The sequence below is a fragment of the Sarcophilus harrisii genome, chromosome 1 (genome assembly GCF_902635505.1).
Source record: "Sarcophilus harrisii chromosome 1, mSarHar1.11, whole genome shotgun sequence".
In the NCBI taxonomy this organism is placed as follows: domain Eukaryota; kingdom Metazoa; phylum Chordata; class Mammalia; order Dasyuromorphia; family Dasyuridae; genus Sarcophilus; species Sarcophilus harrisii.
Genome location: NC_045426.1, coordinates 270,263,407 through 270,289,517, shown reverse-complemented (window position 1 = coordinate 270,289,517; position 26,111 = coordinate 270,263,407). Strand labels below are relative to the sequence as shown.

Here is a 26,111-nt window from a genome sequence, read left to right as displayed (position 1 = left end):
AGCTTGTGAAGAGAGAGAAAAACCTCTATTATACACTTTGCTTATCTGAATGTTTGCTGATATCTGAATTGAGAGCTTTGCTAAGCTACATTTGATTATGTGAGCGACTGTCCTAATGGCTCTTATTCCACCCAGCATTTTTGAATCATAGTATATATTCATTTTTCTCATTTTCCCAAGTGACATGCCTCCTTTAGGGTTATGAGCTTTATAAAACTCTTAAGAAACGTAAGACTACAATAGTTATAACAACCTTTTCATTCCTTCCAAAACTAAAGGGTTTTTTCTCCCACTTTGCTACATATACACATATGAGATATATTTGATATTCCCTCAATAGTTTATAAAGCCAAGAAGAATCCTACATAGGGACAGAATGCAGCAAATGAAAAATAAAATATCATCTTCCTTTAACCAGTGGAAACAGATGTGACAAAAAATGGAAATGAATGATTCTTTTGGCTGGTGTGAAAAATTCTAAGGCACAGGAATTTTAGCCAGGAAAAGAAAAAGACTCTTGACAGCTATAAAAAATATTTGGTAGCAGCTACCATCAAAGAGAAATGGAAGAATCTTTTTTTCTCTCTAGTTTCCAACATCAATGTCCCTTTTTTGAGAGTTAGAAAAGGGGACTATTAAGAAATCCTGCCTTGTGTTATCCACAGTGGAAGTAGTACTTTATTTCTTGGCTTTCATATCATATTTCTAGCTCATTAATGTGGAGTTTGTACTAACTTCACTAGATGTTCTCTATACCTTAATTATACCTTCTACAATCCTATACTTGTATTGTTGACTTTCTGAACCCAAGAATAAGGCATTTGGTTCATTAGAGAAATTTCTAGAATTTTGGCATTGAGAAATTAAAAGTTAATATTATCCCCAAGAATAACTTCATTTGAAAGACACTTACAAACATACTTTTCTTCCCATTTTCTACAAGAGTTTAAAACTTTTCCAATCTCTTTTTCCAACTTTCACAATATAGCAACAAATATTTACATAATTATTTGATAAATTAAGTCTATGAAATACTGAGGTAGTTCCCATCATATGCATAGCACTTTATTAAAAGATTATGAGGAATTGAGCCATTTCTACAATTAAAATTCTTTTTCAATGCACCAAACCAGGGTAGATGTATCAAGATTATGTTAGTGAAAAGGATATTATATCTCAGAGGTCCTATGAAATCAGAAATGCTTTGACACGACTGCTCTTAGGATGGCACTTTTTTTGGGGGGAGGCAGGGGGGGGTCAATTCTCAAAAACCACCCACTTAAGTTATAGGAGTTAGGTACTTATGTTATTTGAGAAAAAACCTATACTGATTCAATGATAGATTCTTGAAATGTCTTCAAAACCTCTATCTATCTTGAAATATCTTCAAAACTTATTGTTAAAACCTCTTCAACAGGAAACATCAAAAGATTATTATATGAATAACTGTACTCAGAAGTTTAACCTATTTTCTCTAAATAGGACTTCAAAGACTACAAGGCTTGAGCATATTTTAATAATTACATATTTATAATTTACTAGATCTTCTTACTTAAAACACTTAATTAAAAACTTAAAAATAATTTGAAATTTGTAATATTTCCAAATAAATGTTGAAAATTATCTTTACGTGTATTTGGAAAAATAAAATACCGCTGAGGATTTTTAAAAATTACCGTTTGAAGCCTATTAAAAACTTACCTGTAAAATTTGTTTTGCTTGACTACATACATGTTTGACTACATACATCTTTGCTTTCTCAACGCAGTTGGGAGGGGAGGAATAAAGAAAATATGGATTTGAATTTTAACAGATTTCTACCCATATCTCAAGGCCCAACAATAAATCTCCTTCTGTTATTAAAGCTTTTAATAATTATCTTAAGACAACATGAGCTTCCCTATCCTCTAAACTCCTTCAATCTTTTCTGACACCACTCATATCTCCTAATATCATTAAGTTACTTCAGCCATTTGTTTGTTTGCTTTTTTTTAATGAACTACTAGTCTAGAAACTCTATCAGGGTTGGATACCAAATTTCTTTGTCTTCCCCAGTGAAATTCACATAATGGCCATACAACTTTCAGGCAACTCAAGTATTTGATTGGTAGAAGATTAAAATATTGTTTTTATAAAAACTAACTTAAATCTATGATGTATCAAGTCTGTTTTAAATACAGTGAATTTAAAAAAGCATGTTTTCTTTAAAATTGGAGGAGAAATCACAGGAAAGAAAATGACTTTCTATAGTTTCATAGTACTTGAGGCAACAGTAAAATAACTCAAATTTTATAATCAGTTCATAACAAGTCATGAAATATTTCCTCACATATTTTTAAACCAATATTAAATTCCAAAGTTAACTCTTACACAGTCATTAAATCTAAGGACAAATGATTTTTACAAAATATTGATGTTTAACAAAAATTTCTCAACAAAAAGGGTTAGTCATTTAAGGACATGCATTCTTTATTAACTAAGAAAATCACAACCTAGTTCTTAATAACAATAGCTTCTGCTATTGTAAAATGTTTTCCTCCTTTGAACTAAAAAAGCAATTGTGAATTTAAATAAATTTAAATTTGTGAATTTAAATAAAGAGCCACACAATTTATGAATGATAGGAAGAAAAATATAAAAGAATGAGTTGGCAATACAATGCAAAATTTTGAGGTTTTTGTGTTTATCTGCTTGACTCGAAATAAATTAACATGTACAACAAAAAAGTTAAACTATATTGGTAATATCTTATCTAATTTTTGTAGAAAAAAAATTAACCAAAGGGATTTAAATGAAATACACTTTTTATTTTATAGTCAAAATTCAATATTGTGATACAATCTAAATGCAATCAACTAATCCTTGCCTAAACCACAACCTCGAAAGTACAACCAAAGACCCGTATATTAAATATCACTGAATTCATAATACTTATTATTGCTGAAATTCTCAGGAAGAATTTTAGAAGGAATTAATAGTTCTGAAGGAGCCCTCTGACTTTGTTTTCTTGAGCTGCTCTATTTTCCAGGGATGAAGTCGTGGTCTCCATTCCTCCCCTCCCTCACACAACTACCACAAGTGATCTTTTGCAACTGAATTATTAAACTTGCAATGCCCTTTTCTGAAGAAAAGGGTGAAGTTAGGATCCCTTTCAGATAAGCAGAACATCCTCCCGTCATAATCCCAAAAGCCTTCCTGCTTCAACTTCCCTTCCCCTATTGCTTCCTTTTCCCTCCCATGTCTTTCTCTCATAATAAACCCATGTCTGTGGAGTCATGAGTATAACCAACTCATAAGCAATGAGCAAACTTTTGGTAACTTCATTCGCTATCAAAGAATATATATATTATATACATATATATATATATGTATACATATAGATAATTCTTACTGTTTGCGGATAGGATAAGGGACGTAATCGGTCATAATCTTCTTGGCCTGCTGTATCCCATAAACCCAAATTCACAGGTTTTCCATCTACCATTACATTGGCAGAATAGTTGTCAAAGCTGTTGAATAAAAATAAAATGAGTTTATTGACATGAAGACTAAATAACGTGAGAATGGATCTGACAATATAAGAGACTTCCATGCACAAAATCATGGAAAGAACAAAAGAGAAAACCATTAATTCAATCCAAAGATATCAAAGTAAGAAGGATTTTGCGATTAATAAACAGTCTTAAAGCATAGTTCAAACATTTTGAAATGCTTTTTCCTAAGAAACAAAAACGGAACTACAAAAATATATTTTCATACTGTACTTCTGTTTAGTTTTTATTTTTTTTTTAAACAGATTTTTCAACTAGTTATAGAATTATTGTTAGTAATCAAGTTTCACTAAACTGAAAACTATGGTGTTTATGCAATGAATAGCTACTGGATGGAAAACAATATGCAACAAAATCCTGATTATCTGTACTACTGAAAGGAAGCCGTTTTGCAGGTAAAGGAAAATTTGGATAATCAAAAAGCAGTTCATATTTAATTTCAGGACTCTGTACAATTACAACAAGTATTTCTAATAATTATTTATGCTAATATGAACTTATTTTGCATTTTCTAAGTGTACATAAATTGCAAAGCTCAAACTTTTAAAAACTGCTACAGAGAGAATGAAGAAATGAAATGTAATATAATGTTAATGGTGTAACAGGAAACAGGAAACACGAAAGAGGATCAAGCATGAAATACACATTTTAACCTTAAAGAAAAATTCAAGGCTTCTTTTAAACAGAAACGAATTAATCAAACTCTAGTACTTTGGATTTTTTTATGCCAAATGTTCTTTGAATAAGGCTTTGAGGTTTTGGGTTTTTTTTTTAAACTAACAAAGTCATCTTGACTTAAAGTCTAAGGCATTACTTCTTAAGGTCTTATCTACTTTTTACAAAGAACTTCTTCAGAACACCTGGAGAGGTGAGGTGGTATAATAACTACCATCCCAGGGCAATAAAAAACAGTCCACAGAGATAAAAAGAGATAAAAGCTTGGGGAGGAAGGTTCAAAGAAGTAGGCAAAGAGTTTTCCTGGGATCTTAAGAGAGCCAAAGTCCTACAAACTATTCATTTATATTTTTGCCCAAGAGGGCCACAGTTGGGTCCCAGATGAATTTACCTGCAGGCAAAATTTAACACACACTAGGCACTAATACTCCAGCTCTGAATCACCACTTCTGTGCTCAGGTGGAGGGAGGGTGTAGCATCAACTTATGCCTCTTCAGAGCTATAAGTACTCTTAATGTACAACAGGGAAATTTTTATCAAACTGGTATTAAACAAAAAAAGAGGGGATTTGAATTGAGATCCTCCTATTTCAACTCAGTTTTCTTTTCCTTATATACCATTATTTAGTCAGATTGTACTTCTGATGGAAGGTTATCTGCTGAATACTGCTGCATTAAAATACAAAATACAGTAACATAAGCAATGCTTTAGAACTTTTCTCTAAAAGCAAAGGAAATGACTAAGAAAGAAACTGGAAATTCCATCACTTTTTTTACGATGAGGAAATTTTCAGAAGCAAGTCTATCATAAAATCAATGAGAGAATTAGAATAGTTTAAGGGATACATAACTTAACTTTCTTAAAACACACAAGAGAATTGTATATGGATCAGACTAAATTTGAAAGGAATCTTAGAAATCATCTACTCTAAGAGAGATGCAATGATTTGTCTAATATCACAGGTATTTAAGTGCAAGTGTTTTGTTTTGTTTTGTTTTTTTTTGGGGGGGGGAAGATTTGAAATTGGAATCTTGTGATTGTAAGTTCAATTCTCCTTCTATTGTACCAAACTAATTCTAGCACAGAAAGTCAAACATCCTTTTCATAGTTAAGACTTCTTTTCCCAATTTTTCTTCTACCTCCATTAGATTTTTTTAAATCCCTTTTGAGCTCTTCCAGAAATTCTTTATCAATTTACTTTTTCTTTTTTCTCTTTTTTGAGGAGGTAGGGAGTTTACTGGAGGGGGGGGGGGAAGGGGGGAGTGCCTTTGAATGGGACCATTTTGAGATTTTATTTCCTTCCTGAGTTTGGGTTTTGTTCTTCCTCTCACCATAATAACTTTCTGTAGTCAGGTTCTTTTTTCACTGCTTGCTAATTTTTCTCATCTTATTTCTTGAATTTTTACTTTATGTTACTGGCTCTGCTCCCAGGAATGGAAGGGTAAAAGGAACCCAAGAGTCAGATTATTCCTGCTGCTGGTTTCAGAGCTGGAGATAATAGAGTGGGGGTGAGGTGGGGTGCTTCAGTTTTTCCAAGATGCTATGATCTTAGGAGAGGTGTGGTCACTGCTCTCCTGGCCTATGCTCTGGTCTGTGAGGGAATCACAACACAACTTTTTTCTACCTTGAACTGTGACGAGGATCCCCACTCCAGCTAGCCCTGGATTTGCCACCCAAAACCTCATATGGGTAATGTAACAGATCTGTTCCCCGATGCAAGCAAAGAATGCCCCTGGTAATCTCCTTCTGAGCAATTGTTAGACCCCTTTATTATCTGTGGGCTGAAAGCTCCAGAAGTTGCTGCAGCCAATTTAGTGCCTCCTCCACCAACCACTCCCCAAACCAAGGCCTGCCTTTGCACTGCACTCCACTCTCAACCCAGTGAGACAGACCTTTCTTGCCAACCTTCTAAGTTATCTTGGGCTGGAAAGTTGTTTTACCCCATCCTTTTGCTGCTTCTGCTGCTTCAGAATTCATTTTGGAGTATTAACAACATTGTTTGGAGGGAATTTGGGAAAGTTCAGATGAGGCTCTGCCTTTATTCTGCCATCTCTGATCCCGACAGTTAAACTTCAATAAAGCTGTGCAGTAAAGGAGTAAAGGAGTTTCCTGATTTGTAGCAAAACTCATGAGTAAAATTCTCAATATTACAGAGTAGTTAACTCACAAGTTTTAAGTGAGGATACTTACACAGTAGGGATGTATTCTCCAGGAAAGGCATTGGTTGTATAACTGATCAGTAGGCAAGTTTTACCTACAGCTCTAAGAAGAAAAAGAAAGAAAAATTTAGTTTATTTGAAAAGTTCAAGTCATTATGGATTCTTACCATGTAACACCATATATAAAGAAAGAAAAGTAGAAATTAATTTCTACTACTTAGATACCCTAAAACTTAAAAAAAAAAAAAAAAAAAAAAAGTATGCTTATTTTTAACTACACACGTGTACTTCCATCTCAAATTTCAGGGAGAAAAATTATTAGGTAATATTAGATTATCTCACATTTTAGGATTAGTACATTACTTTTGAATAGATGTTTAGCAATTCCTTATTGAAAGAAGCATCTTGAAAGTGTTACTACATTCAAAAGAAACTAAGAAAATTTTATAAAAGGAATAAAAACATTAGTCTGTACTCTAGTCTGTGCGTAATAAGAAACTTTTGTTTTTGTAAATAGATGGGCTCTGCATCTAAGCATCTGGAACAGGAATATTACTTGTATAATTTCAATGCTACTTCCAATTTATTTTGATTAATGGCAGTAAATTTTGTTCTACATACCCCTAATCATTATGCTACTTGTATAGCTAAGGATATAATTTTAGGGTCACTAAAACTTAGCCTATAATGTTATACACTTAAAAGTTTCCTTCTAGGAATTTATGACCAAAGAAGAACTAGAGATCATTACTGATCACAAAATAGAAAATTTCGACTATACCAAACTGAAAAGTTTTTGTACAAACAAAACTAATGCAAACATGATTAGAAGGGAAGCAATAAACTGGGAAAATATTTTTACAGTCAATTCTGATAAAGGCCTCATTTCCAAAATTATATATAGAGAATTAACTCTAATTTATAAAAAAATCAAGCCATTCTCCAATTGAAAAATGGTCAAAGGATATGAACAGACAATTCTTAGATGAAGAAATTGAAACTATTTCTAGTCATATGAAAAGATGCTCCAAGTCATTATTAATCAGAGAAATGCAAATTAAGACAACTCTAAGATACCACTACACACCTGTCAGATTGGCTATGATGACAGGAAAAAATAATGATTGTTGGAGGGGATGCGGGAAAACTGGGACATTGATGCATTGCTGGTGGAGTTGTGAACGAATCCAACCATTCTGGAGAGTAGTTTGGAACTATGCTCAAAAAGTTATCAAACTGTGCATACCCTTTGATCCAGCAGTGTTACTACTGGGCTTATATCCCAAAGAGATCATAAAGAAGGGAAAGGGACCTGTATGAGCACGATTGTTTGTGGCAGCACTCTTTGTAGTGGCTAGAAACTGGAAACTGAGTGGATGCCCATCAGTTGGAGAATGGCTAAATAAATTGTGGTATATGAATATTATGGAATATTATTGTTCTGTAAGAAATGACCAACAGGATGATTTCAGAAAGGCCTGGAGAGACTTACACGAACTGATGCTGAGTGAAATGAGCAGGACCAGGAGATCATTATAAATTTCAACAATACTATATGATGACCAGTTCTGATGGACCTGGCCATCCTCAGCAAGGAGATCAAACAAATCATTTCCAATGGAGCAGTAATGAACTGAACCAGCTATGCCCAGAGAAAGAACTCTGGGAGATGACTAAAAACCATTACATTGAATTCCCAATCCCTATATTTATGCACACCTGCATTTTTGATTTCCTTCACAAGCTAATTGTACAATTTTTCAGAGTCTGATTCTTTTTGTACAGCAAAATAACGTTTTGGTCATGTATACTTATTGTGTATCTAATTTATATTTTAATATATTTAACATCTACTGGTCATCCTGCCATCTGGGGGGGGGGGGGGTAAGAGTTGAAAAATTTGAACAAGAGGTTTGGCAATTGTTAATGCTGTAAAGTTACCCATACATATAACTTGTAAAGAAAAGGCTATTAAATAAATTTTAAAAATAAATAAATAAAAGTTTCCTTCTAAGTGATCTATTCTAATAAATGGTATTACCAAATCTCACTCAGGTTTGGAAACCTGGAGTCAGGAAAAAGAATTAAAAATAAATTTTAGTTTTAAGCTACAGGTATTCAAATATAAGAACAAAATAAAAATTAAAATGAATAAACCAAAATAGCAATGCACACTGACTTTTAAAAAGTAGCAACAACAATAACAAAAAAAAAAAAAAAATCACCCTGCTAAGCTTCATTTGTCCTTAATTTTTACCGCTTTGTTCCTAACCCTCCACATCCAACCCATTTTAATATGCATCTTTTATGTCTCCCTCCCTCCTTTCACACTTCACTACTCTTAATTCAGACCTTCATTAGCACTTGCCAGAATCATCTCTTAATTGATGTCTCCTTTATACAGACAGCTTTGTCACAACTTTCTTAATGTATTATCTTTGACTATTATGTCACTCCTTTCTCTCAAAAGCTTTCATTAATTTCCCAATGTCCTCTGAAATATAAAATTCAACAGTTTGACTTCCACCTTCTTTCTAGCACTTTCTTCTATCTAATGTCTTAACAAACCAATCAACAGCTATAATCATCTCAAGCTTGTACACCCTCTTCTACTTCCAGGTTCATAGCTCACAACTTCTGTGCTTCAAATGAATTCCTTTTCCCATCTAGCTACTCAAACGCTATCTATTCCTCAAGACTCAGCTCAACTCCCATATATCTTACGTGAATTAACATTATATATATATATTTTTAATTCCAATCCTTAAAGTAGGTCTGTTTCCTCAGATCTCTTAGATTTGTACATCTCCTAGACACTAATTATCATAATACAGATTAGAATTTGTTATATTCCTGTCCTATTTCTACTATTAAATAAGTTGCTCAAAGTTATCAATTGTGTTCATTTTTGTGTTCCCAACACCTAATCCATTAACAGGGAGTTAATAAATATTCTTTTACTGAACTCATCAAGCAAAAATATCAAAAGTTATTTTTTCTATAAAAACCTAATATCTCCTTCCATATGTAATATGTTACATCTAAGCATATTAAAGAAATCTAATCCTTACCAAAAAAAGAAAAATATCAGCAAAGTTAAAGAGGAGAAACTATTCTGAAAAACCTCAGAACTGTCTGATTAAAACAACTAATCATGACAACAAAGAATTGATGATGAATTTTTTCCTATTTCTTACTGGAAAGATGATAGGCCAAAGCAGGGGCTCTTACTTTTGGGGGGGGAATACAGGAGGCTGTACCATGAACCCCCTTTGCCAATCTGATGAACCTAAGAAGAGTTTTAAATACATAAAATACACAGAACTTCAAAGGAAATAATAAATTATATTGAAAGTTGCCAACTATTTTGACTAGAGGTTGACAATCAGCCATTTACAGCTGTTATGTCATTGTTATGCATATTTGTTCAAAGGAAATGCTTCTATTTTGAGGTAAGGGGGACTGTGATTTGGTAGGTAGGAATTACCATGGAAAGAAAAATTATATTTTAGTCAAGGAAATTAGCTTAAATGTAAATGGCATTATAAAAAAGAACTTCAAAAAGCATTTGAGGGAGAAAAGTCATAGGGCGGCCAAATACTGCCTAAAGTCTGCAACTTATACTTTACAGAGAAATCTAATACTAATAAAACCTGATAGTGCTACCTAATGAAATCCTGTGTGAATCTGAATGATTTTGATATGGATTCAATAATCTTCTTGTTAATATTTGAAAGGGTCTGTCTTTTTGATCTGTTTTACACATCTCCATATGAATAATGTTGAAAAAGAAAAATCAATAAAAGGGAAAAACCACAAAAGGGGGTGAGGGAAACATTAGAAAAAGGGGGAACATATTTTGATTACATTACATTCAGTCTCCATAGTTCTCTTTCTGCCTTTGGATAGCATTTTGCACCCAAAGTTTATTAGGACAGCCTTGGATCACTAAGAACGAAGTCTGTCATAATTGATCATCACATTATCTTGCCGTCTGTGTACAATATTTTCCTGGTTCTGCTTGATTTATTCAGCATCAATGAACTATATTTCTTAGGTTCTCTTATATCTCATCCTCTTTTCTGACTGGCCTACTCTTCAAACTCCAAAATATATAATTCTTATTTTTCATCTCCACTCATTAATTTTAGCTCAATTCAGTTGACACTTTCTCCATTAAGTCACTACTTTTTAATATCTGTTTTTTAATCCCCAATCTCTCAACTGATTACAAACCTCACAATTCTCAAAAAAATAAAACCCTCTGAAATAGGGATAATATCTGAACTATATTACTATATTGACACTCAGTAAAATGACATTGTGGCAAGAAGTTACTATCAGTCACGATTTGAAATCAGATCTTTCCTGAATCCAAGTGAACTACTGGCCCCATTGTAACAGAAGAGACAAATTTTTCCCTTAAAATTTTTAAAAAATCACTTGAACATGTGGATAAAAAGGACTATGAAGGTTTTAATTGCTTTGTGAGAATTAAATTTGTCCTTAAAAATTCTTTTAAAAACTAAGTCATACTATAGTTATAAAACCAAGAAGCTCTCAAAGTTCATAGGTTTTAGCACCACCCTCCATTTATTTTTTAGTGAATATCATGCCAGAAATATTAAGTGCATGCACACACACTACATTACAATATTACTATTAAAAGACACCATCCATGGATTTCCTAGAGTAGAATCCAATGTTTTGGATAACCATTGACCCAAAATAAACACTTCACTTTAGTTGCTGATGTACAAAAGAGCTCTAAAAGAAAATTAAATGCAGCGATTTATAATTCCTTATACTAGCAAACAGTCTAGTTATGATGTAAAAAGAAACAGATTTCTTTATCTGAAGCTAATTTTTTGAAAGTAAATGTCTTGCTCTGAGGTATGTACTTCATACCTCTCAGACTGGCTAAGATGACAGAAAATGATAATGATAAATTGTTGGTGGAGTTGGAAAATGATCCAATCATTCTGGAAAGCAATTTGGAACTATGCCCAAAAGGCTATGAAACTGCATACTCAATAGTGCCTCTATTGGGTCTATAGTCCAAATCATCATAAAAGAGGGAAAAGGATTCATATATGCAAAAATATTTGTAGCAGTCCTTTTTGTAGAAACTTGAAATTGAATGGATGCTCATCAGTTGAGCTGAGTAAGTTTTTGATATATGAATGTAATGGAATATTATTGTTCTATAAGAAAATCCTAAAAGGACATTAACTGATGCTGAGTGAAATGAGCACAATCAAGGAACATTATCCACAGTAACAACAAGATTATGTGATGATCAACTGTGAAAGACTTGGCTCTTTTCAATAATGAGGAGATTAAGGCCAATTCCAATAGACTTGTGGTGGAGCTACCCACATTCAGAGAGAGACTATGGAAACTGAATGTGGATCACAACATAGTATTTGCACTTTTTATGTTTGCTTTCTTTTTCCTCCCTTTTGTTCCCATTTTTCTTGTGCAGCATGATTAAATGTGGAAATATGTTTAGAAGAAATGCACATGTTTAATCTATATTGGATTGCTTACTGTCTTGGGAAGGGAGCAGGGAGAAAAATTTAGAACACAAGGTTTTGCAAAAGTGAATGCTGAAAACTCTTTATATGTATTTGGGAAAATGCATATTAAATACAAATTTTAAAATACTATTAAAATTTTTTATAACAAGTTGCTCTAGAATGGCTTTTTTCCCCTTATAGTTTTCCAACAACTTTTCCTCTTCTTATCTCTCATTCAAAAAGTGGCTATCATAATAACCGCAATTGGTCTTTCTTCTAGGAGAATTTTGCCATCCATGCCAACAATTCCTTTCTAGGACTATGTTCAAGGAAAAGAAGAAACAAAAGCAAACTGCCACTACTCCTTTCATAACCACATTTTGAAAGATAAGACCTAGGGGCAAGTAGTTAACAAAGTCGATAGGAAAATGGCCCTTGAGGGAGGAGGATCTAAGTTCAAATCCAGCCTCAGGCACTTAATATTTACAATATTATTTAATATTTACCTTGGGCAAGTCACTTAACCCTAGTTGCCAAAAGGAAGGGGAGAGGGAGGGAAGAAAAAAAAGAAAATTAAGGAAGGGAAAAAAAAATTAGACAAGAAAGATAAGACTTAGACTGATTAAGTGAGCATACTTACAGAAACTCGGGTCCTCTTAAAATATACCACTTTTTTCTAAAGAAACTGCTTTGGAGTTTCTGCTCTTGATTTCAAGTCTTTATTTGAAGCACATACAAACTACTGTGGTATAGTATAGTAGGAGTTGGAGTCAAAGACGTGTCTGCAAACTTATTAAGTGCTTATATGCTTATTATGTGATTGTCATACTATTTATTTATTTGTTTATCTATTGCTGAGGCAATTAGGGTTGTGACTTGCCCAGGATCACACAGATAGGAAGTGTTAAGTGTCTGAGACCAAATTGGAACTCAGATCTATCGAGCCACCTAGCTGCCCCATTTGTCATGTAATTTGCCATCTATAGGATTCAGTTTACTCCAGTGAGATTAGGAGTTACTTCCAGCTTTATATGACACTGGCTTCTTAAAAAAGTTGCAGAATTATAGAAACATTCATAATAACTCATGCAATGTAGAAAGAGCGGTTCAACAAAATAATTAAAATTAAATGCTGTTCAAGGGTAGCAGATTTACTCTATTAAGAGACAAAGACACATGAACCAAAAAACACAAACCAAATTAATGCATCCAGGATGAAAAGCAGGCAAATAGGAGGAAAAACTTCATGTCACATTTTTAAAAATTGTAATATTACATGGGTTTGAAAATCAAGATATACAAAAGACAAAAGCCATTTCTTAAAAGATAAATGGTTAAAGGATATGAACAGTTATCATAAGATTTACAAACTGCTCAAGATAAAAAACAGTATTTCTACAGCACTTAAGATTTTGCAAAGCACTTTTACAATTATCTTTCAATAATCTAGAGAATAGATGCTGTTACTATTCACAACTTAAAGCTGAGAAAATGGGGGGGGGGGGAACGGAGGCAAAGGTAAAATGATTAGCTCAAGGTCTCAAAAAAAAGTGGCTAAGGTCACATTTGAATTCAGGTCTTCCTAACTCCATGTTCACCATTACTAAAGCCACTGCACCAGATATAACAGGGAGCCACTAGAGTATTCTAAATATTAAGATGACACTATCAGACTTGTGCTTAAAGTTCAATCTGACCAGCTGAATAGAGGAAGAAATGTGATGGAACTGAATCAGGAAGAAAAACAGAAAATGATTCTAACACTCTGGATTTAAGTAAGATGACAAGAGTCAGCAAGAAGATAGTAATAGTTTGGGGTGGGTGGGGGTGGAGACTAATTAAGGAATCAAAAACTGACATCTAAGTTTCAAAACCAGAGGATCAGGAGGTTGGAAAAACTCTACTAAAAAGTGTCTTCAAAGGATTAAAACCATTTTGATCAGCTTTCATAGTCTGATCCTTTCCTAACAGTCAAAGTGGTGAAGAAACAAGAGGCATTATGGTCACACTGGAAACCTAACCTCCCAAAGATTTTTTTGAAGGTCTTCCAAACAAGATGGCAACCTTACTAGAAGGCAGACCACATAGCTTCCTTCCTACTTACACTAGCAAAAACCTCGAGTTCACATTAAAGTGATTACCAAGAAATATAATGAAAAAATATAGTCTCAACCTCCAAATCAGTCAGAAACCCAAGGGTAATAGGAAGGGGTTTGGAAGGATGATCTGCCAATAAAACCAGTGCCAAACTGGCTTAGCTTCCCAATGTGAAAAGAAGAGGAAAACTATTTTGTAAGTCTCTATGTTCACAGGAGGACAGACTTGAGAAAGCCCAGAGTGAGGACACTGGAAAACTACAAAGAATGACTGGTAAGAATAAAATATTCAGCAACCCAGTTAGGAGCCATGACTTAACCAAAACTCTGTCCTGGGCTACCAGGGAACTCCTTGAAGAGTCAGCACTCTGAACTTTAAGGAGGTGGGGGGGGGGGGGGGGGGGGGGAAGGCTATGGGAGGACATCAAATGTTTGGCTAAGTCAATGCAACAACCCTTTGTAAGAGCAACCAAAGAATCCTTAACCTCAAGCACACCAAGTGTAAGGGTCCACCCATGCCACGAAGACCTATTCATGAACTACAGCTAGAGAAAGGAGTAAATCAAAAAATACCAACTAGTATACCAAAAAATTATTTTAAATCTAGATTTCCTCCCCCCCAAGTATACCTTCAAGAAGTGATCAAATTCTTAACACCTGTAAAGACTCAAAGGAAAAAAAATGGAATGTTTACAAACTCAGAAATACCCAAAATACATCAATTTTAAGAAATGAAATAAAAACTATAGAAGAAAAAAATGGAAGTGGTGTAGAAAAGAAGTAAACCTCACCCGCAAAATGTACTCCCTAAAAAGAAACTAGACCAATAGAAATCAGCGATTTTGTAAGACACAGTAAAAAATATGAAAATATTAAAGGTGGGGAAAAAAGGACAAAAGTTAAGATATCGGATATAAAAAACTGACCTAGAAAATATATCAAATAAAGAATCATGAAATTCCTTGAAAACCATCTTTAAAAAAAAAAGTCTGGCATAATTTCAAGAAATGATCGATGAAAACTTTCAAGAGCTATAAGAACCACAGAACAAAGTGATGATAAAGTGAAAAAAGATTCATCAGAAAAGAACTCCATAATTAAGTCCCAGAACAAAGAAAAATACTTTAAGCATCCAGAAAGTACTAAGGAACTACATCACACAAGACCTAGCAGCTTCTACTACAAATGAGATCTTGTAATATAATATTCCAAATAACAAAAAGATACAGCTTACAACAAAGAATAAGTTAGCCAACAAAGCTACATGCAATTCTTCAGAGAAAAAAGTGAATCATTAACTGGACAGGATTGTAAAGTTAAATTTATGAAAAGATCAGAAACATAATCAACCAATAAACATTTTTAAGCACCTACTAGGTGCCACTTATTGTATTAAGCATAGGGGAATACAAAAAAGAAGCAAAAGACTAGTTAAATTCCTAGCCTAGCCTTGAGCTTACAATCCTAAAGGGGGAAGACAAGCAAAGAAATAGACAGTTTTCACTTTATAGAAATGGAGCATTTGAAAGTCATTTTTAGGTAATAAGAAATTTGCTCAGGAAAAAAAAAAAAAAGTCAGAAAGGGGCCCACACACCCAAGGAGGTTAAGAAACAAATGGTTCAAAGACATAGGAGGCCTTAGGTGAGAGAATTGAGAGCAAGAGGAGGAATAGGAAGGAGAGCCAGTCACAAGGCAGCCTGGTCAGAACATTAAGAAAAAAGGGGGAAAGGGGTACCAAGGTGAGGGTGTTAGAACATGTGGTGTTTGGGCTGAAGGATGGGTCAGAGGTTTCAGGCAAACCAGTAGCAGGCCCAAATATTAGTTCTTCTGATTTCACTTGGATATTATATTTGGAGTAGGGGGAGAATGAGATGGTTGGGAATAAGCTGTGGTTAATATATGTATATATATTTTTTAATGTGGATTTCTTTCAGAATTCTTTAAACTGAATTTAGATAATGCAAATTTACCTAAAAAGAAAACTGTCTATGTACAAAGCAAATCATATACAGTATAAATAGGAAATAATTAAAAGAGGAAAGGCACTGGAAATCAAATAAATAGGGAAGGCTTGGTGTAGAAGTTGTCACCTTAAAGCAAGTTGGCACTTTCTCTTCAAGTGAGGAGACTACTTTTCCAAATCTTTTCCCTTTAAAATAAGAAATCCTTTAGGGGTTTTGTTTTTCCTCAGTAAGCAAACTGAGGAGGATGGGGTAAACACCCAATATAAATTCTTCAGTATCAGTTCAGCTACCAGAAGATTGGAATGATCAGAACTAAATTGTATGTTTATTCATTTGATTGGGGGGATGGGAGATGAGGAAGTTACCACATAGGATGAGGTGTAATTTGTAACTTGCATTAGTAAGAGCCAAGATGTCAGAAGTCTCATAGCCCTTCAAGTAATGAGACTAATGATTCTGTTTCTTATAAGAACTCCTGTTTCCTTTAACAGGTTACAACATGCTTAGTTCTTTATAGAGATATCTCAGTGCAGACCAATAATTAAAAGTGGACTTAAGCAGTACTTCAATCTGAGGAACCAAATTTTGGAGGGTGCTGACATTTCAGAAACAGAAACATAGAAATAGCTGCTTAATATTTGCTTAGCAAAATTAGGTAATCAAGGAAACTGTCAGATATCTCTCTTGCATAAAAGTCTCCGTCAAACCTAGCTAGATAAATCACCAACAAAAGTGAATTTTGACTTTTAAAAAAAGACTTAAGGGCAAAGTGTGCATTTTATGAAACTTGTACGAAGGAAAAAAAAATTGTTCTTTTTGAATTTTAAAAGCATTACAAAGGAGAGTTAACTTTATTTTGAATAGTATACCTGGTCCAATTCAGGACAAGAGGAGCCTGGGGGTAGAGAGGGGCTAGTATATCACAATAGTGACTCATTTTTGTACTTAAAACTCCATAAAACCCTAAATAAACTATCTAGCCATGTCCCAACAGTCAGGGATTTTTGAAGTTTATTATTATGTCTTTATGTGTAGAACTTGCCACAACAGTCAAGTCTTCAACCTCTACAGAAGATATGATTTTAGCCAAGTCATTTAACCTTGGTGCTTCTCCAATCAACAGTCAAATAAAACAATCTGATTATAAACAGTAGATTACTCCCAGAGAATTCCTAAGACTAATAAAATAACCTATTTGGTATAAAACACAAAATAATATTTATTTTTATATTCTAGTCATTAAGATCTTCTGAATCCTGACTAGCTGCAAATATTAGCTAACCTCAGTTGCATGCCAACTGATGAACAAGACATCTATACCTTTATTTAAGTCAATGATTTTTTTTTAAGTGTTCAACATTACAGTGTCAAATGTTAGATCCAAGGATTAGACACTTCACTGGTTGACACTGAGCCACTGATAACTGATTACTCCTTGAACTTATTCTTCTAACCAGCTCTCAAACCAATGTACACATACCCTACATCTCTACCTTCTCCATAAGAGTGTGAGAAATTCTGTCAAATGCACTGTTAAAATTTAGGTATAAGTTCAACAACAATATGATGATCAATTCTGATGGAAGTGGCTCTCTTCAATAATGAGAGGATCCAAATCAGTTCCAATTGATCTGTATGTAATGAACAGAACCAGCTACACCGGGAGAAAGAACACTGGAAAATGAGTATGGACCACAACATAACATTTCCACTCTTTGTTATTGTTTGCTTGCATTTTAGTTTTTTCTTCTCAAGTTATTTTTACCTTCTTTCTCGTGCAACAAGATAACTATAAATATGTATACATCTTGTATTTAACATATACTTTAACATATTTAACATGTATGGGACTACCTGCCATTTAGGGGAGGGGGTGGATGGAAGGGAGGGGAAAAGTTGAAACAGAAGTTTTTGCAAGGGTCAATGTTGAAAAATTACCCATGCATGTTTTGTATACGAAAAGCTATAATAAAAAAATTCTTTTAGGTATAAAATGTTTAGGCACTCCCTTCAGTTACCAATCATGTCACTATCAAAAAAGGAAGTTAGGTTAAGTTGGTATTATTGGTTCTTGATAGTCTTACTTGCTCTAACTAATCACTGTTTTTCCTTTGGTTGGCAGCAGTTAAGAAACAAATCTCAATAGTCTTGCCAAAGTATTCCGATAATAGCTGCCAGGTGAGCAGGAGTCAGCTAAGATGTTTACATGTTCAATTAGAATACTAATCCACGTGAGTTTATTATCAAAACTTCTAATTCTACATTTATGTTATTAATTATTATTGTTGAAAAGTCTGGAAGGCTTCAGAAAGAGACATACTAATACACTGTTGGTAAAGCAGTAAAATACTGTTTTGGAAAGAAATCTGAAATTTCACCTATCCTTCCTAAATGACTAAATTGTTCATACTCATTTACCCAGTCATCTCATTTTGGGGGCATATATACCAAGGACATCAATGATAGAAGCAAAATATAGATATAAATAGATATAGGCACTTTTTTTTGTGATGGTAAAGAACAAGAAATAGAACAGGTACCTATTGACTAGAGATTGGCTAAATAACCTATCCTACTATCTAGGAAGAAATGGGAGAGCTTGTATGGAGAGTGAATCAGAATATACCATTACCATAATGTAAATGAAAAGAACAGTAAACAAAAAGCTGAGTAATTATAATAATCTTGTTTCTAGAAAACATATAAGTCCCTCCTCTAGAGACAGGGACTACAGCAGGAAAATGTAGTTATAGGCATATTTAGAAATTTCTGATTAAAAAAGAAAATCAAAGGAGCCAATAACACTTACAAATATTTAAATCCTGTCCAAATATTAAATGTTAATAATGCAATAATCTACTAGCTGAGGCCATAGTCACTTCATCACTCTGGACTTTAACATTTCATCTGTAAAATGGGGAGAATTTATCTTACAGAGTTGTGAGAAAAATACTTTGTAATCTTAAAATTGCTATATAAATGTGAACACCTCTTTCTATTACATACACCACAAATAGCTCGATTAGAGAAGTATTTCACTTAATAGTGAAATGTGAAGAACCTTATAAGTGACATACATTCACTATTCAGTTTTGTACAACTATAAAGGAGCATAGAACAGAATCAAAAAGAATTGAAATTTACTACCAAGTGACCTTAGTCACATCATAGTCCATATTTCAATACATAAAAAGCCAATAATTACTTTCACTGTTTACTTCATAGAAAACGAGACAACACCTGTATAAAGTTCAAAATGTTGTACTAAAACCTTAAAATCTTTCCAATATCTTATACTCAGAGCTTACCTGTGCAAATGTAACACTCTTAATATTAAAATAAACATATTAAAAACACTTGCATTACTATTCTGTACTGTAATATGCCTTTCATGCAACTTACTGTTTTTACATTTTTTATCATATTTGTGCTACCTACTACCTCAGAGGAGTGTAAATTTGTGTACTTTAAGGTGTTGTAGAAATGAGATCTATGTAAAACACAGACTAATGAACGTTTAAGAAATTATCTAGAGGCAGCTAGGTGGCGCAATGGATAGAGCACCAGCCCTGAAGTCAGGGCAAATTTGATCTCAGACACTTAATACTGCCTAGCTGTGTGACCCTGGCCAAGTCATTTAACCTCAATTGCCTCAGGGGGAAAAATTTATTTAACTAATTAACATATACTTTATTTTCCAGATATGATCACATAACACCAAACACTTTATTAAATAGCATCTTATCTTTTCAATTTAGAAAATGCAACAAGGCTTTTCTTTGCCATAATGACATTCTAAGGTTTCAGTAAAATGATTATAGGACAAAATATTGACTCACTTAACAACTTAGTAATCTATCATGATGTGAAAATTTATTTTAACACCGTACAAGCTTTAAAAGGCAGCTAGGAAAAATTAAGTTTAAAAAAGGGCAGTTGATAGTACAATAGAGCATTGAACTGTAATCGGGAAGATAAGAGTTCAAAATTGGCCTCAGACACTACTAGCTATGTGACCCTACTGACTTGTTCATCTGTAAAATGGGGACACTGTGAAAAAGGAAATGTCAAAGCACGTCAATTATCTTTGCTAAGAAAATTCCATGGTCTATAAAACCACATAGAATTGGCTCCACCTGAAAAATAAGTATTGAACCAAATACACCAAATTCACCATTCCACTGTTCTAACTTTAAGTTCAACTCATGGTAAGAACATCAAAATATTTTTTTGCAGAAAATCATTTAGAAGTTGTAAATTTCACATAAAATATGACAAACATTACTATTAATCACTGGCTGAGTGGTTTTGGGCTTGTTCAAACCAACTTAACAATATTTACTGAGTAAAACAGAAAATACCCAAGGTTCAATGTCTGGGGTTTTTTGGAAGGGCAGAGGAGAAACTATGATTACAATGTAGTGAACTCTCAGGAATCTTTTATTATTCTATAGTCTCAGAAAGCTATTTATGGGCAATGAAAGACAAAGTGACTTTTTGATCCCACAGTTGGAGACTTTATTTCAGGTCTTCTTAATAATAATAATAATAATAATAATAATAATCACACAACAATTCCTCTCAATATTCATGACAAGTCCATAAAATCAAGTATTTATATCTTAACTGTCCAACAATCATTATATTTCATTTTGGATTCCAAGATTTCCTCCTTAAATTTCCCTTCCTGACATTTCACTTACTTGGAAAGTATCCTAGAAGTAGGTCTACTATATTATGACATTTCCCTTCCCAAAAGAATTACATGGTAGATGGGATTTGCTAATAGAAGCAGAAAACTAAAAATTGCTAACAAAATAAACAGCAAATTTTAAAGACCTTTTAAAAAGTATAGTACATTGCCATTCTAAGAAAGAACCAAAAATACCCCTTGACTTTTTAACACAATCCCCCAACATCCCCCTTAAGAGGCAACATATGTTTTACTTGCACAAAATTTTATTGTGATTCAGTGCTCAAAGAGACTTTAGAGATCCTCTATTCCAATGAAAAATACCATTCAAATACAGAGAGAGAACTATGGAGACTGAATGTGACTTGAAGCATAGTATTTTCGTACACACACACCCTTATTTTATTGTTTGCTTTTTCTTTCTCGTCATTTTTTCCCCTTTGGTCTGATTTTTCTTACAAAGCATGACAAATGTGGAAATATGTTTAAAAGGACTGCACATTATTTAACCTTTATCTGATTGCTTGCTGTCTTGGGAAAGTGGGGAGGGAAGAATTTGGAATACTCTTACAAAAATGTTTAAAACTACATGTATCTGAAAAAATAAAATACTATTGAGAAAAAAAGAGACTATCTAGTCCAAATACATTTAACTGATAAACAAACTGAATATACCAGAAAGATTAAAGGACTTGCCCCAGGGAGTTAGTATAACAAATGGTAGAAGCAGCATTTGAATTCAAGTCTTTGGACTCCAAAATCAAGAATACTAATCAAAATAATATATCTAAGAAAGTGCTTTACACAAAATTAAAGGAAGCTAAGGACATTTGGGAATCATCCTTTTGAGTATGACTTCATGAAAGGCAAAGCCTTTTCAGTCACTTGACATCCATATCAAAAATAGACACTTCTAGCAAGAATTACAGGCATGGACAGACATGCTATTTTTTATGCTATCAAAATGTTCCAATTTATACATGGGGTCCCCTCCAGTCATCACAAATAAAAAAACCATGAAAATCTGCTTTGCTGAGATACTGGTACATTACTTTTAAGTAACGATTACTAAAATGAGACCTCAGACCTCATTGGGTGTGTTGTGCAGCTAAGCAAAACTTTACAACGTTATAGGAGTTCACCAAATCGAAGTAATCCTGTCGGATTACTGAAGAAAAAAGATTTAAAACTTAATTTTATTATGGCTAATCAGATCAAGCTTGACTGATTTTAATACAAAGAGTGTGAGTTATAGCTTTTAACTATTCTGGAAAATTAATATTGCTTTGTTTTTTAAAACTAAGAGATAACGCCTCTTCCCTACATAGTTTTTATGTTTGTATCCATTTTTTCCAAAAACATGTTGTTTTGGGGAAAATATGCCTCAGGGTTGTGGGCATGTACTATTTTATAGCCACCGTTCTTATTATATAATTAACATATTATATTAATAAATGCCTCTGTCAAGGGAGGGGGAAAAAAACTAAGAAATACTGCTTATTACAAAGCATACAACAGGAGGCTTTTGCTTCATTACTCCAACTGCTGACACATTTCAGAGCACAAATACCCTTTCAACAAAATAGGAAAGCCAGCAGTTTGTGAAGCCTCAGGTTTTTTGTGGTTTGGTTTTGTTTTTTTAATGCTGAATTAACCATTACATTTTTTCTTTAAAGTTTAAATATTCCATAATATTAAATTGTGTTCTTATATTGATAAGATTTCCCCTTACAATTAACAGAAAATTCTTTGAAAAGTGTCAACAATTAAACTGTTCTAATAGCCTTAAAGCACAAAGAATTTAATATTTGCTGAACTGAAAAGTACTGTTTTTCAGCTGAATGATGGACTTCTTTTTCAAAGTAATATTTACTGCATTACTTGTTCTTAAAGGTAGTAAAAGTTATTTGAAATTATCAAGATAACATTTCTAAAAAATATTCCTAGTTTATTTCTATGCCACCTCGCCCTAATTAAATCAAGATTACAAAAAATAAATTATTTCTAAGTTATACGAGAGGAATACAAATTCCTAAAATCTATATAGTACTATTCATGTACATATGTATATTTTATTTAATTTAAACCTTAGCAACAATACTGTTAAGTACGCAATATTATTTTCCATTTTAGATATATAAATTGAAGCTGAAGAGGGGGTGGGTGAGTTAATGAACTGCCCAAAGACATGGTGTAGGAGGTAGGAACTAAATTCAGATCTTTCTGCCTCTTCAGGTCAACAGTGTCAGAAATCAGTCTTTTACTTTGCATCTCCCGTATTTAATAGTATGTTGCTTGTAACTGGCATTCAATATTTTATTACATAAATAAAATCAATAAAAAAGCATTAAAAGCTCATTGAATATTAGGTTTAAATAAAGCAAACCAATCCAAAACCTCTAGTTTTAATTTTTAAGTATCTTAAATTACTTCTTCCTGTAGTAAACTGCTACCCCTAATGCCTAATCTTGGCATGGAAGAGTAATGCTGGGTTTTCAAGGGCTATGCCAGGGAAGGCAAGCTCTGGCAAGCTAAGTTTCAAATAACAGGCCTATTGAGGAACCATGAGTTTTACAAGAATTTTTCCAATTTTTATAGAGGCTGAAGGCTCATCACCAGAAAGGTGATTGAAATTTTTTTGGCCTCAGTCAACTTTATGAAGACTTTTAAAGGATGAAAGAATTGCAAACTCTTTCAGTGGAAGGAACACATATACCACTGAAATTACAAATCTCTTGAAGTCAAATTACTCATTATGACTAAATGTGGAACTAACTACAACCAGTTGGTTTAAAAAAAAACTGTCATGTATTAATTTGTCACAAGAAACTTAACAGTAAAGAAAAATGCAATTGGTTGGCTAAAAAAACTTTGAAAGATTAGTGCACACAACTGTTTAATCACAAGACCAACAAATTCATGATTAAAATAAACTTAAACACATCCAAACATCCATTTCCAAACTAATTGGTTTTTTTTAAAAAGTTAAAGTATCTTATCTATATGCAAGTTCTAAGTTCTACCTATTTTAATATTTAACTAGGAAAATGTTCCTCCAATCTTCAGAATACTGCTTTAAAATTTGATTACCATAAAAATTAGCTAGCCTGTTGCTTTTTATATTTCAATTAGAAATCTCAAGCAATTCCAAGAGTTTAAATTATTTTCATAGGGGAAACTAGATATTAATAAAATATCACTAACGACCAGAGGCACAAAGTCAAATACTGACTTCAAGTAAGCTAGCAGTAATAAATTATTGCAGTATTATTAAGCAACAAAAATATCGAAACACTGTAAAACATTCATCTATTACAAAAAGTTTCATGAGGCTAATTTTTCAGGCAACCTGGTCAACTCTAAATTACACAAGCAATACTATGATATACAATTTTGTGGCGATTACACTGGGATATTTGTTTCTGGGGGGTTGTCGGGAGGGAATGAACTACATAAGGCAAGTCTTGTTTTCCAATAAACCCAGCAACAAGACTACACAGTAATGAAATGAGATGCCTTGAGTCACAGGGAGCAATTTTTTCCTCAGGAAGTCTGTTCTACTGCATCCCATATCGAAATGTATCATATAAGGGCAAAAAAAATCCCCCATTTTCTGGACATACTACTGTATTCAAGAAAAATTCGTTCTCATCTTTACACCACAAGAATAGTATGTTTCCCAAAAAGGCAAAAACCAAGGTTTTTGGTTTCTTTTTGCTGAAAGCAAATACAAAAAATGAAAGTTCCTACTTAATTATAGGAACTGAGAGTATATATACACCTTGTAAATAAATTTTTTGACCACTTAGCCAGCCCCGATAAATCACCTTCACTTCGGTCTAAATTTTAAGATTATACAACATTATCAATCCCAGTGACAGTTATAACATTAAAATATTCACCGAGCTCTCAGTAAGGTACTCAGACTTAACTACATTAACTATTATATTAGAGTTAATATAAAGGCCAAGAAAAATACTTTTAAAAAACCAACTAAATTCCTACTAAGCTACAAGCAAGCACATTACTATCTGAATAACAATGCACCCAGAGGAGAAGTGCATTACGTTAATTTCAAGTTCTGCCTAAATCCAAACTGGGCTTTTGAACTGAGCAAAAGGGTGGAGTCCACTTTTTTTTTTTCCTTTGGGCCGGGTTAAATAAATCCCCCGCTTTATAAAAAAAAAAAAAAAAGGGGGGGGAGGGGGGCAGATAGAGCACAAACACACACCATCCCAGGGAAAAAAGTGGGAGAGGCTGGTAGATTCACCCACCCACCCCTCTGGGAAGGTAATGAGGGAAAGGATCGGCAGCAGGGTGGAGGTGGGGGGAAGAGGAAGAGGAGAGGAAGAGAAGGGGGTGGAGATGGTGAAGGAGGAGAGGAACAAGAGAACCCTTCCACACGCACTTGAGAACGGGATTCTCAAAGAGAAAAAGCAACACCTAGATCCAAGGGCTAGTAAACGCCACAGTCCAGGCCCCAGGCCCCATCACGAGTCCGATCCCCGTCCCATGGATACGAACCCCACCCCGGGTGCCTCCAATGCTAGCCCAGCCTAGGCAACCTAGCCGCCAGTCGGGGGCCTCCCCACCCTACAGGAGGGTCTCCACGACCGGCAGGACAGCGCCCACCCCGGCTCCCGAAGTGGGGCCCCGCGGTCGCGCCCCACCCCAGGGACCCGCCAGACCCCGCCCCCGCACGCCCACCCGAGTTCCCCCGCCACCACCTCCGGCACAAGCCAGCCCGGGGCCCCCGAGGGCGAGAAGGCGCGCGGGAGGAGCAGGGAAGGGCTAGGGGCAGCGGGAAGGGGGCTTACCCGTCTCCGACCACCACACACTTGATGGCCTGCATCGGGGCGGCTTGCGGGGCTGCCGCGGAGGCGGCGGCGGCGGCGGCTGCCGAGGATACCCGGGAGCAGAAAGGGTGGGCCGACGGGCTCGGAGCGGGATGGGCTCCTGACAAGGAGGGGAAGGCCCCGGGAGCAGCGATGCGTGCGTAGAGGGGGGGCACGGGGACCGCAGTCCACGCCGCCTCGCCCCTTAGCCGACTAGAAGCCGATCCCAAGCAGCAGCCACCACCCAAAGCTGGAGGAAAACTGCAGAGAAACAGGAAATGGCCGCTCCGCTCACATCCGGCCTCCCCTCCCCCTGCTCCTCACCCGCCGCCGCCGCCGCCGCTCCCTGCGCCCTCCCCATCTGGGCGGGACCAGCTCCTCTCTACTTTCCTTCTCCCTCTCTCTTCCCCTCTTCCGGGCCGGGCCGGGCCCCGCCCCTAGCTCCCGGGCCCGCTTCGGAAGTCTTCGGAAATGCTCGCCTCCCGCGCGACTCGAGATTTGCGCGCGGCCTCGTCTGGGCGCGGGCAGGGGCGCGCGGCTGACGAGGAGGAGGCGGGGGGTGGGGGGAGAGGGAAGACGGAGACGCCATGTTTGTGCTACTGACCTAGTCCCAACTTG

At 35.0% G+C, this 26,111-nt stretch overlaps 1 protein-coding gene across 2 annotated transcripts in view; it reads right to left on the bottom strand.

The window, feature by feature from the left end:
- RAC1 (Rac family small GTPase 1) overlaps window positions 1-25,822 on the bottom strand; it is a 41,977-nt gene extending 16,155 nt beyond the window's left edge. The window contains exons 1-3 of one of the 2 annotated variants that reach the window (XM_031941902.1): window positions 25,476-25,822; window positions 6,417-6,488; window positions 3,392-3,509 (exon numbers count right to left, since the gene is read on the bottom strand). In XM_031941902.1, the coding sequence (XP_031797762.1) occupies window positions 3,392-3,509; window positions 6,417-6,488; window positions 25,476-25,510 (225 nt within the window). In that variant the 5' untranslated portion in view covers window positions 25,511-25,822. The remainder of the gene's footprint in view (window positions 1-3,391; window positions 3,510-6,416; window positions 6,489-25,475) is intronic. The other variant, XM_031941905.1, reaches the window with a different exon arrangement.
- Between the last annotated feature and the right edge of the window lie 289 nt (window positions 25,823-26,111).